At 35.4% G+C, this 14,135-nt stretch overlaps 1 protein-coding gene across 4 annotated transcripts in view; it reads right to left on the bottom strand.

Moving 5' to 3' along the window:
- The window catches only part of RYR2 (ryanodine receptor 2), a 337,274-nt gene that overhangs the window by 179,136 nt on the left and 144,003 nt on the right, over positions 1-14,135 (bottom strand). For all 4 annotated transcript variants that reach the window (XM_042888514.1, XM_042888524.1, XM_042888521.1 and 1 more), the window contains 4 exons: positions 8,350-8,449; positions 6,734-6,830; positions 1,261-1,335; positions 255-411 (listed from right to left, as the gene is read on the bottom strand). In XM_042888514.1, the coding sequence (XP_042744448.1) occupies positions 255-411; positions 1,261-1,335; positions 6,734-6,830; positions 8,350-8,449 (429 nt within the window). The remainder of the gene's footprint in view (positions 1-254; positions 412-1,260; positions 1,336-6,733; positions 6,831-8,349; positions 8,450-14,135) is intronic.

The following is a 14,135-nucleotide window of genomic DNA, read 5'->3' as shown; positions in this document are numbered from 1 at the left end:
GCCGTAAATGCTTCCTACGTCAGTCCACAGACATAAGAAGTGAAACATCAGGAAAGTTCATAAGAAAAAATAAATGAAAATTAAATAAACTGCTCAAAAATAGACAAGCAGAGAAAAAAAAGTAGACTTGTCCAATGAAATATGACAGAAGTTTACTAAATATTAATTACACTCAGTAATTATTCATTTTTATTCTTCGTTGAAAAGATACTGCAATTACTACAAGTTATAATAACACTGCACTGATTCCATACCTTGGAAGACCGAAAACAGAATGCTGTAGATTTTACATCTGCTTTCTCTTTGTCAGTAAGGAGAAGACTCCTGTCATCCAGTAGACTTAAATATTTTCCTGTTGTTATATGTCTTAGTCTGAATGGCTGTCCCCATCTTATGTGGCTGCCACTCCACCTAAGAAAGTTCAAGGAAAGTTTTTTTTTTTTTTTAAACAAGACACAGAGTTTAACTTCTGGGGAAATTGTTTTAAAGCACATTACATTGCTTACTAGTCAATAAAAGGGCAAAATGGTAAAAACGTAAAATTCTACATGTCAGACTATAAGCAAGAGAATTACTACTTTGTAGCTACAAGGGGTTTTTACCTCTACATTATTTCATTGCTGCCACTTAAGAACTTCTAAGACCAACTTTAGTTCAAAGCAAAAATTTCACTGCTGTACCACTGATGTTTACCATCATCCCATAAAATTAAATGCTCAGAGAAAAGCACCATTAGAGTATAATATTGCCTTAAGTGGCCCTGATTTAGTTGTTTTTCAGTCACCACAAATTTAATTGCAAATACATACAATAGAATTTTACAGTGCATACCTAATTACCATTTTCTTTTAAAGGCACAACTCCTTACTATCATTCAAATACTCTTACAAGTAGTCTTCTTTCTGTAATTTTTTACATTTCAAGACATGTAAATGTCTTAAGAGTGATGCATGAATTATAATCAGAACTAGTTCTCTGTGCAATATCACATATTTGTATAAAAACAGAAAATTGTGAGTTTACTGATAGCTATAGCAACTGAAAAGAAAAAAAACACAGAAGTGTATTAACAAAAACAGCATTGTTAGCGTACACTTTCTACCAGATCATTTTTCATTAAAGCAATGTATCGTTTTTTTAGGAAGATTTTTTATTATCAATCTGGTTTTATAGTTTGTAATCTGATGTAATAGGACCACTCTCACTGTACTAAAAATACCCAGCTAAATGGAGTATTCTTCTGTGATAGCTTTTACTTACGCAACTCTCAGAGTTTCTAATCGCCAAAGGGAACGAGCATGAATTGACACTGCACCACCTTCATAATGGACAGTTCTGAAAAACAAGCAAAAGCATGCACTAAATGTTCAGCTCTGTGGTAAAAATCCACCACATTTTCTTGTCTATCTAACTGTACCTCTCATGCTAAGATAGCACAGATGACTACTGCAACTTCCAAAGATTATCATACTCAAAATCAGCTCTTACCAAGCAAGTCTTGAGATCTAATTATTCAAAGACAGTAAAGTGAAACTAAAAAATTCATGATCCATGCACAAAAACAAGCACATAAGCACGAGTTTCATGTACTAGAAAGAAATTGTAAGTACATGTACAAATATGTACAAAATCCTCCCTTAGATTTCACAGAAAGTATTTTCTCCAAATATTATCATGTCACTTGCTTACTATTATACGCTAATAGCGTATCATTCTCTATTATTTCCAAGCGAACTTACAAGTATTACAATGGTTATGTAAGACCAAAAAAAAAAAAGGGGGGGGGGGGGGGGGGGAAGAAGGGAAGGGAAATATGACAGAAGGAAAAACAAAAACAAAAAAAAAACAAAAAACAAAAAAAAAAAAAAACAAAAAAAAGAAAACAAGCAGGCAGGCCATTTGCTTATCAAAGGAAAAATAAAAATAAAAATAGGATCCTTAAATATCTCTTACATTTATGTGAATAAAGGGGTATAGAAGTATAAAGACAGTCGCTCTCCAGAAAAGAATCAGTTATACCAATTACAGCATGGACTGAGAAAGCTGGGATTAAGGACATCTACCAGGAAGCAAAAGCAAAAGCCCAGACACTGGGGTCAGGAATGGAGCAGCAAGACTTTCTATAAGCAAGATTGAAGGTATAAAAAGCACTAGAATATAGCCTCCAGCTAGATACTGCTTTCTCTACAGAAAACTGTAGAGGTTAGGTCTGTGTAAAAGATCTCAATTTTTAATCATGCTGCCTTTACCAAAAAAATATTCATACTAACTCTTACCCCACAGCAGTTGAATAAATTCATAATCGAGACATTCTCATACCTTTTTTTTTTTTTTTTTTTGAAATCTAAAATTCAATTTCCACTCCTTCCACAAAAATGAATGTATAAAACTACTCTGAGATTGTTCGAACCAACTTCCTTAATACTTGCTCTGAATAAGAATTGTAATTGATAGGATACACCACATTTCTTTTTATATAATCTTGAGAAAAAATGTGTTCTGAAAAGGAAGAATGACTGATAACACATTTACCCTCTCTGAAATTGACACTAGTAAAACCATATCAGATAACATTACCAGGACAAATGCAATATTGTTATTAACCACATGTGAATAATCAACAAAAAATCGCATTTGCAATCAGAGTTAGCACAGATTCACATTGACAGGCTGGAGAAAATATCTAGGTTACGAAGTGCACAGAAGATGCTCATGAGTGGGTAAAAGTAGAAAAAGTCTTTGAACTACAAAACCTTACTATGAACTTATAAAGAAGAAAGAGCCACCGCAGAGGACAGGCCAGACTGTATATGTAAGAAAAAAAAAAAAAAAAAAAAGCAGCTATCTGGATCTCAAATCTCTGAGGAAAAGAACAAACTCTACACCAGCACGCAGCCTGAGAAACAAGAAAAGCCAGAAGGTACCATGCTACTCGAAAACCATGATGCATTGTCCTCACTGAAACCTGGTGGGGTGATTCACATGACCAGACTGGCTATTGATGGCTAACAAGCTATTTAGAAGGGAAAGGCAAGGAAGGAAGGGAGGAGGCATTGTCCTCCTTCAAGAAAGGAATAGACTGTGAAGAGACGTCCCTGGAGAATGGCCATGAGGAAATTGAAAGCTTTCAAATAAGAATTAGAGACCGAAGCAACAGCTTGTGGTTGGTGTCTACTGCAGGCCATCTGACCAGGCAGAAACTATTGGTAAAGCCACTTTCTTCCAGATAAAAGAGGTGTTGTGGTCGCAGGCTCTCATCCTGCTGGGGGACACCAACCATCCAGACGCCTTCTGGAAAAGCAGCACAGTAAGCTGAAGGCAATCCAGGAAGCTCTTGGAATCCACAAAGAATAACTTCCTGAGCCAAGTAATAGCCCCTCCAGGAGTGATGCAATACTGGACCTGTTGCTCACAAACACAAGCAAGCTGATTGGTGATATGAGGAGACTGCCTGAGCTGTAGTGACCATGCAATGGTGGAGTTCACAGTCCTGGGAGATATGGGACAGACGAAGAGTAAAATCAAGATGCTAAACTTTAGAAAAGCCAAATTCCAGCTCTTCAGGAAGTTAGTCAACAAAATCCTCTGGTAAAACGTCCTCAAGGACAAGTGAGCAAAGCAGAGCTGGCAGATCTTCAAGGAAGCCCTTTCTGAGGGCACAAATCTTCCAATCTCCAGCTCAGTAACTAAATGATGAAAGAAAGTATATATTCAGAATAAATTGTGAGACAAGATAATTTTATAAGCTGTTTATAGGATTACTTCTCCCACTGAATTAGGCCTCTTCCCGTGCAGATTTTTATGACCTTGCCTTGAAGAGAGCTTTGCTAGATCTTGTAATTAAAAATACATTTTGCATTGTCATTGTATTGTAGGTCCCTGCTGTGCTAGATGCTGTTCCATCAAAGTATAAATAGCATGAGAATGTGTTGTATTTTTTTGTATTATTTTGGGTTTCTGGTAGTCTCTGGAACACTTTTCTATTTAAATTTATTTATCTGTACCAATGTGCTAAGAATAGCTAAAAACAGTTAATTTTAGAAACTGCCTACAAGGATCCTTCAAACCAAAACAATTTATCCATCCCTAGGTCTAGATAACAGGCAACATAACAGAATAAAACCATTATTCTAGGGCTGTTCGATCTCTTATTTGTAAAGGCATGAGAGAAGACCTTTGCAGAAAAATAGAAATGAAATAAGATAGCAAGTAATGTCAGATGTGAAACTTCTCAGTGCTCCTTCACACTGGCATTTCTCAGAGCCAAGCTGCTTTTCAGGTATTTGCTGTAACAAAACAAATGAAGAATTGCCACAGAATCCTTTCACAAGGTAGTTTTCAAAGGCAATGAAAGGAAAACACAGAGTTACTGCACTTCAAAACTATCACACTTCAAAATGTGTTTTGTGAAAATATTGTAGATCTTAAAGAAAAAGACAAAGTAATTTATTCTACAATTTCCTACCTGTCAAAATTAGCCATATTACTAACATATTTCTACCAGAAGCTTGAATACCATCCATCAACATACATCCAACTTGAAAACTGAAAAACACAGTCCACCACAAAATATACTCTTAAACATTAGAGTCCTATTTAATAGAGATAAAAAGGGAATTTTTGAGCCCTAATGCAGGGATCAGAAAATGTGGGGTACAGAGTACTTCGTAAAATTAAAAGTTGTCATAGATTATATTTAACATTTATAAGTAAAAATAATTTATATTTATCAAAAAAGAACTTCAGAAAAGGAGAGAATTCAAAAAAAGAAAAAAAAGAAAGAAACTAAGCTTTATTTTTAGTCTATCAAATAAAGCTCCTGAACAACAAGAGAATATGAAAGCTAGCATATATGATGCAATAGGAAACGATGGTTCTTGGTACTACTATCAATAAAATTAAGGACATGACATAGATGTGTTTTGAATACTTCAGGGCACTGTCAGCCACAAGAATAGGGAGACAGTGCAGAGAGAACAATCATCTACTTCTAGGCACTGACCCACAGTCTACAAACTGAGACAAAAAGATCCAACATACTGCACAAGCAAATTGAATGGTCTATTTCTTACCTAGCAATTTAGCAATCTTTTACTGCAGTTTTTGCAAGTTAGTCTTGTTGCAAATAATTCTTCATGTGTTCTTAAAAGTCAAAGTTCATTTCTGAAGTGTGCTTAATCATCTCACAGATGTGCAATTACACTACAATTACAAATTAATAATGTGATTTTTGCAGGATTTGAATTGAAATATGAGCAAACACTGTAGGATCCTATTTATCTTACCTTTTATGTTACATTCCTGGGGATGTAGTAAAAGCAAAAATAAATTCTATGCTGTAATGATTCTACTACATTATAAATAACATTAAACAAGAGCTGATCATATTTTAAGCTTTCAAAGTCTTGAAATGGCTTCTATGTTTAAACTCTATTCCTGTCTAAAAATGAGAAGTGAGAGCAGCTGTCCTTAAATAAGCAAATAAATAAACCCACAAAAATCACCAACTCATCAACTGAAACTGGGAACAACCAAAGATTTCTCATTCATATTTACAACTTTAAGTCGTACTATTCCTAATGTCATTGTTCAATCATTCTTTCTCATCTTTACAAGATATAGAACAAAACAAACTTATTTGAAAAAGAATGAAGAGTACTTTATCATGGAAATGCAGTCACCTAGCTGATGGTATGATAGATTAAATGAGCAGTATTACAGACTCCTAGAATGGTTTTAATTGGAAAGGACCTTAAAATCATCTAGTTCCAGATTTCAGCCAAATAAACAATACTAATTAGCAATTTTCAAGAGGAAGGCATGAATAAAACTACTGAAGTTTATGATATATTTTATTCAAGCAAATGAAGAGATTTTAGTTCTACTTTACATTTTAACTCACTCACACAATCACAGTACTCAGACATCTGCAGTCTGAGTGCCAGCCTTCGCACCATTTGGATTTGTTAATTAACTCAGAGAGAAAATATATACTGAGCCATCCTTACTTCCCTACTTCCATTCTAGATTCCTTTAATCAACAAAGTAACTGTAAATTAAGTTCTAGACTACTATACCAAGTACACAATATTGTTACCCATAGTAGTTGCCTTGTAGTAGTCTTAATATATAGTGTACTGAGGTGTTATACAAAAAAGCAGTACTGCCAACAATATATTTCATTCACAGTACTTTTAAGTCAGTAAACATGATGATGTTATCAAAAATCACTATAAAATAATATCAAAAATAATAAATGATTAACAATAAAACAAACAACAATAGTAACATTTTAAAATAGAAAATAACCTTAAATATTGGGTTCACAAGCTATTTTTATACATCACACCCAACTAATAACAGATGTAAATGTTGGAGGCACTTGTTCTAGATTTGATTTTAGGCTAGGAAACAAGAATAAAATAAAAGCATGAAATGTTCAGTTCAGATGCTCAATGTTCATTAACCATCCTGCAACTCAGCACTTTTTGTTTCACACTGCTGGACCGTGTCCACTTTCAACAGATACTAATGTTTTACACCCAGAAATATCTGATCAATTAAAAAAATAAAATAAAAGCAATAAGTTAATGCCCAAAGATCATCTCAATCACATTTCTTCTTATGAATGATTCATCTCATCAAAATATCCTTCCAAAATTTATGCTTTTAATGACGTTCAATATTGAAACAGTAATTTCCATTACTATACTATTCTAAGTTGGAATCCTACCTCCTTTGTTCTTCTCCATGTTCACCCGAAGGGACTGTCAAGCATTCATCCATATGACCATGCAACAACCTCAGAACATCCCCACCTATCAGATATCCTTTAATGAAGAGAAGAAAATAAAGTGAATCAGATCTCTTTTGTGTTTTCTTTTTTCTTTGACCTGTGAAGTTACATTAAGAAGAGAGTCGGAGGAAGGGGAAGATATCCCACACCCTGGAGATTCAAGTGAGAAGAGCTCCAGGTCAGCAAACAGGAAAGAACAGATCAGGAGAAAGTCACAGAAAAGGAATCATATAGAATTAGTGCAACTCAAAGACTGGTACAGCTGAAACTTTATCTGCTCATTTTTGACCTCTATTTCAGAAACAAATTCCAGTTTAAATGCTAACAATACACAAGTGTGTGCATGCATTAAATTTTGAATTATTTTTGTTGTTTTTTTTTCTAGTTTCCTGTGAGAAAATCTAGAAAGATCTTCTGATATTGTGTACCAAATTGCCAGATAAGCTTTAACATTGAAATGTGTCAATTTGGGAAATGTAGTGTAGCACAAACCTGAGTATCAGCTAGTAAGACACTGGACTTACTGATAGGAGCTCCACATCAGTGCAGGTAGGAGGACAAGGAGAATGGAGTTATAGTGTGCAGTAACAGGTTGGAAGGTAGAAAGAGTCAACAGAATGTTTCTCCCAATGTAGTTGAGGATACTAGTAAGTAATGCACCAGCATTTTTAATAACCTATCATAACAGAAGTCACCTCAGACGATCTGAACGTGCATAATGATTCCCACAGTATAAAACACTAAGAATACATATAGATTGGTCATGCTGAAATTAGAACAAGCAAAATTGCAAACAGAAATGCTAAGCAAAAAAAAAAAAAAAAAAAATGAAGAGAACTAATGTGAAGGGTCAGTGTTTTGACTTTTTAAAAAGTTGTACACAAAACTTCCAGGGAATAACAGAAGGACCTTTAAGATTCTATTACAGAGGAAATACACTGCAAGAATCTAAAAATCATAGGGCTTTCCAGAAAAATCAGGATGTTAAAGATGAGTTTCTCTTCCTGTGAAACCAGTATTAACTCGGAGATCTTCATTCTCTCATGACAGAAGTTACAGTATCAAAATAATAATAATAATAACAATAATAATAATAATAATCCTAGCTTTTAAACAGAATAAATTTTGAAAGTTGTTCTATACTGTCTCTCTTCATCTTTTCTTCTCTTTCATACTTCTCAACTATATGCTCCTCACAAAACCATTCCCACTCAGTTCCTAGGATTTTATATCCTGCTTCCACTCCTCTCTTCTTGAAATCAGGACCAAAACAAATCTTTTAAAAACCTGTGTGAATATAATTTTATTTTTAGTAAAGTTAGATTTGAATTAGCTCTTCAGTATTTAGAAACAATGATGTAGAAAGCCACCAGTATGCTTTTCAGCATCATTCTCCTTCTGTTTTTAGAATATTTGTATTTAAATACTCAGTTTAATTAATAAACAGAAGAGAAACCTCATTCTTATATTTCAGTCACACTCGGCAGAAAAAAAATTGATTCCTCAGGTTCTTCATTTACCATCAGTCTTTCAACAATTAGAGTAAATCTTACCTTGGGCAAATTCACTTCCTGAACTGATTGGTGCTACACTCCAAAGAGTTTGTTGGAAAGCTGCATCAACATGTAAGCTACCATTGCCATAGGAGAGATGCTAAAAACAGGAAAGGAGAGACTTTTACTGAGGGCTTAATTACAAATCTCATTGCAATTACAGTAACAGTATTAAACACTTTTTTTGTTATATCATACACACATTTTTCCTGATTATAAATCAGTCAGAAAGACAGAACTGTGTTCAGGAGACATTGGAAATAAAGCTTGAAAACTAGTACAGCATATTTGCCTCAAAAAAAAAAAAACAACAGACACAGATTACGCAGAATGGTCAACGCTTTTTGGATCTTAGACAACTGCAAACACTCTGAAGAACCAATTATTAAATGCTGCAGGGATCTTACACCAGTGCTCTTCCTTTTGTACATAATAGGATTTTCCACGAAGTCTGACTACTATAAGGTGACATTAATCTGTATTTTGGGTGTAACTCAGCACTTAAAGATTTTTTGGCTGCTGGCTTCCTCAAGTCATTAGATCAAAGACATAAAATAATGAACTTTACAAGGCACATGAGGGAGTTTCCAAAATAAATTCCTACAGAAGTATTTTATGAGACAAGTTAATCTGAAAATACTTTTCCCTGAAAGATTTGCTTACTGCCTAAGAATTCAATCGGTGCATTTCTTTTTCTGTGAATTCTAAGAACTTTGTTTTTAGCGTTTGCGTGATTTTCATCTCCTGCAATGGCATTATTGTCTCAGAAATCCTAAGCTCAAGGCACATTAGCATATTATACATCACACCTATGCAAAGCCTTTGTCCTTCATCATTCTACTGATATACCATAAGGACAATAGTATTTGTCTCTGTTTCTGTATGTTGTGACCAATATTAACACGTTTGGGGTAGAATCATTAATAACATAGAAGACTAACGTGGCAGTGGAGGTCAGAAAGAAGTAGATTCCCAACAACACGTGTAGAGTCTGTTTTGGCTGCATATCTTCTGACTGCATGCAGATGTATGAGATAGCACAACAGCTTATTCATTCTATACCTGTTACATTCATGAACATACAAAGTAACAGAACTCACAAATCCACTTTTTTTCTACTACACCAGTGTCACTCAACACATGCAATAGAGGATGTTTAATAAGCAAATGACCACTTTCACCCTTCCACAATTACACAACTTAACCAATGGCAGAATATGTCGAGAAACTACAATCCACAGCACACCTCCAGTCTCATTCCTGCTCTTTTATTCTTAGATTTTATCTAAGATCACTTCACAGAATCCAAGCATCACGACCAAGAAGGAAGTTACTTTTTTTGAAGAACATATCATTCTGGGTGAGCAGAAGAGGAAGAGGATAACCTCCATGTCACTTAGATCTGCCATCAACAGAGCAGTTATTGTAACTAGGTGCTTTGTACTGTTAACGAACTTATTTTCACACACAGTGGTATCAACTGAATTAACGCTAAATGTTACAGATAGAACATTGAACAAAAATTCATCTCCGACATTTCTCATGACAGTACCATTTATTTTTATCAGTTATTTTCCCTCCAATTACAGCTCTGATTATAACACGGATGTCTTAAGTGAAGAATTATATTTTTTCTATGTTTGGAATACATTTCTTAACACATGACCACCACAGCAGTTCTTTTCTTTCCCTCACATCCCTAGTTTGGTTGCTGAATCCTTCAATGTGCAAATGAAGACATAACAAGATTCCTTTGACTATGAAGTTCTAAATTTGTTCCCTGAACCCCCATCCACAGCAAACTATGAAATGAAGCCTTGACCCTCTAGAGGAAGCAATTCGTCAATGTATAATCAAGAAGTCAATTGGGTCACTTGCATAGAGAAGGAAAAAAAAAAAAAAAAGGAACAAGAAAAAAAAGATGCCAACCTCCTTGTCATTACCTAGATTTTCATGGCTATGTTTCAGGATCCCAGCATTGTAGGAAAATAATCTGCTGCCCAATTAATTCATTATGTAATTTATTTGGAACTTATCTGCTTTGTTTGCTACTTTCAACAAAATAAACTTGTCAAAAAAAAAAAAAATAGTGTAATGCAACATTCATGACGTGGACATGATACTCCACATGATCTTGAGCAGCCTCCATATCTTGCAGCAGCTTGCTGTCATCTATGAAGACCACTTCTGGCACATGTCTTTCAGATATGAAGGAACAATATTTTCAGTGCAGAAATATTTGGGATGTGGGAGTCCTGATGCCTATTCTAATCCTGCTAGCTTTCACTTTTAGAGGCAGGTTCTCCAGCATCCTCTCTCTCCAAAATTACTCTCTCCACATGTGTCCAAGCTTAGCCAAAAAGCTAAATTTGTCTTCCCTGACAGCGTGAAAATAATCTCCAAAAATAACATTTAACCTGCCACAGGTTTCCAATAATATTTCAGAAATAAATTACAATACTTTATGAAGACAAGTAAACACACTACAGCCTAAGTGTAGTTTTTCACATTTAAACTCAAAGACTAAAATCTACCAGAATACTACAGGTTTCCAAACTGAACTGGCTGTCATATTATGAGCTCTATGTTCTATGTTGCTCTATAGAAAAGTAACGCATCATATCTCTGTTCCCAAGTCTTCTAGAAGAGCACAGCAAATTCAAACTCACTGAAGAGCTAAGGATGCAAAGTAATTTCCATAAGAACCCTTCAGCAATGATTGCAACAGTGTAACGGCATCTACATCTGCAAATAACAAGATGATGCATTTTCAATTTTGCTATTAGTATGCACGAAAAGAATACACAGATGCCATGGAGAAAAGATGTAGGCTGTACTTTGGAAATACAAATTATTTCAACTTACATACTCTTTATGCCAGAAAAAAAAAATATTTTTGATCTCCAAAACACGTGTGAAGTGGAAAACAAAGACAGCCAATCTTTTCTTCAGTATTTCTCTTAGCTAACATGTGTTGGTATCATGTCATCTGGCAGTATTTTTTTTTCTATCTGCACATTACATTATTATGTCTTCAGCTTTATTTTCAGTGTGTAGCCAGGAAAAGGATGAAGTTCAATCTATTTCTTCTCTGTACTCAGATTTTGACAGCCCTTGCTGTTCTTCCTTTCTCTGAGTCTTGAAGTGATTGCAGAGATCAGGACAGACTTCAGTTTTGCACCATTATAAGCGCCTTTTCTCAGAAATTCAAGAGCATCTGGGAAGTTACAAGTTCTGAACGGATACATTCCCATAATAGGTACATAAACAAGAATGCATGCATCACAGTGAGGGAAAGCACAGCACAGGTCTCTCTTCTTTTTTTAGACAACCTGAGAGCAAGCAAAGCAACAGAGAGAGATATCTACCTCAGAGATATTTATATCTTGGCAAAGAAGACAAAAAAGCACATCACTGTCTCTATAACATTAAAAAAAAAAAAAATAGAGAAAAAACAAGAATTTAATTCCCTTTTTTATTAGAAAAGGACAAAAAAAATCTTCAAACAAAGAATAAAAAGAGGCAAGCTTCAGCAAAAACCAAAAGTTACAATGATGCACACTCTAGAATCTGAAACACGTTTTCTACTCATCATTTATATTAAAATTTATAACCCAACTCAACAATGAAAAAATACTTTGTAAGTAACTCCGAGTGTTATACTGATGCTGTCAAAATAAATAAAATTATCCAGTCACAAGGAAGAGTTATTAAAAAGAAACAGAAGTGTGAAACTGTACCAGTCCAAAATTTTAGTCATTAGTTTTTAGTGTTTATGTTTCAAAGTGGCAAGACATTTGTATGTGCTGAAACATCTATTTATAGATTTAAACAGCTTAAAGAAATATAAGCGAAGTTACACTGTAGAAAAGAAATGGAAATCCAGATTTTGTCCTAAAGCAGGAAAAGCCCAGGAAATTCCATATCAATTTAAAGTTCTAAAAATATCCTGTTTTCTTTACCTTACTCTGAAGTGTCTTTAACAGCTGGATGGTAAATCTGCAAACAAGGAGAACTTTTCAACTGATAAGGGGAGAATAGCCAGCACTCTACCAACCCTTTTCAGCTTCCCCACACAGCATAAAGATGATGTCAGCACTGGGAGAGTAGTAACTGAAGCCCACAGATGCACAGAAACTTTCATTACAAATCAAGCACCACATATTCTCTAATGCACTAATACATGACTGGCAGCAGGCAAATTGAGATGCATGGCAGGAAAGCAGAAAGCCTCCAGAGAAAACAGATAGGGGCATCTGCATTTTCCTTCTTTATATTAGCGCATCTTATGAGCTGTAACCACTAAAACAATAGACTCACAGAATGATGTACTGCCACGGGTTTGAAAGGATCCCAGAGATCACCAAGTTCCAACCCAATCCCAAAGATCACTAAGTTCCAACCCATTAGATCCCAACCCATTAGATCAAGTACTAGATCAAATTGTCCAGGGCCCCATCCAACCTGGCTTTAAACACCTCCAGGGATGGTGCATCCACAACCTCTCTGGGCAACCTGTTCCAGCACCTCACCACTCTCTCAGCAAAATACTTTCTCCTGACATCTAAGTCTCCCTTCTTTAGTTTCAAACCATTCCTCCTTGTCCTATCAGTATCTACTCATGTAAAATGTTGATTTCCCTCAGCTCTGGCACCTCAACCTCAGGCAGAAGAACAAGACCTCAGAGCCATGACTCAGGAATCCAGCTTGTAAGATAAAACAGACTCAGTTCCATTTGAAAACAAGACTGCTATAAAAGACTATCTGCTCAGCAAATTCCAAAGCAAAGTCTGACAGAGAATCTAACCCTCCAGGAAAACAATCAGTTAAGCATCATAATGCTCATTTCCAACTTCAATTCTCAGCTTGATATTTAATCTTCAAAGTCTTTTGTTCTATAGCTTCTCTGCTTCCAAGGACTGACACAGCCTTTAAACTTCTATTATTAGCAGTGAGATAGTATTCCATACAAAGCTACTGTGACTGTACATTTGAGTGATTTCATAACACATATTAGTCCTGGGTATTTTTACATTTTCTAACACCTACAATTTTTTGAAAGTGTAAGAAAATTATTTTTATGCTGTACTTTGTATATCATTTTCCAACTTTTTTTTTTTTTTTTTTTTAAGAGTAAAAAGAAACCACCACAGTTATAGTAGGTGGCATTACACTGACACCCACATGAATGAGATGTAGAGAATAAACTTTTAAAACAACTTTTTAGGCACATATCACCTAAACTAACAGAAAATCACCAGGTGGAGTAGGCTGTCAGCACTATCCCAATACTGTGTATATCTCACCTAGCTAAACCAGCTTCTCAACCAAGTTACAGCCTAGCCTTCTGGCATTTTTCTTGCTCAGTCTCTTTCTTCCCATGCATCAGAAACTCACCACAATTCCTCCTTCTCAATTTTTTTCTCATCTCTCAGCCCCAGACATTCCTGTCTGCATCTCTGTGCAGCAGATGGGGATTTCTCAGCCACACCACTCCTTCTTTGAACATCTCTCATGCCACTCTTCATTCCAAATCCCAGTCCACTGTCTTACTCAGAGTGGTGAGGCACTGCAACAGGTTGCCCAGAGAAGCTATGGATGCCCCATCCTTGGAGGCTTTCAAGGCCAGGTTGGATGGGGCCCTGAGCAGCCTGATCTAGTGGTTGGAAACTCTACCATAGCAGGAACTTGGAAGTAGATGACTTCAAATTCTCTTTCAACATAAGGCATTCCATGATTCTAAGATCCCTTCAACTAGTCATCAAGTTCCTCTCAGTTTCCCTCTT

This window comes from Lagopus leucura, unplaced genomic scaffold (assembly GCF_019238085.1).
Source record: "Lagopus leucura isolate 7727_CA_CO unplaced genomic scaffold, USGS_WTPT01 Super-Scaffold_73, whole genome shotgun sequence".
NCBI classification, from domain to species: Eukaryota; Metazoa; Chordata; class Aves; order Galliformes; family Phasianidae; genus Lagopus; species Lagopus leucura.
This window is presented reverse-complemented; position numbering and strand designations above follow the sequence as displayed.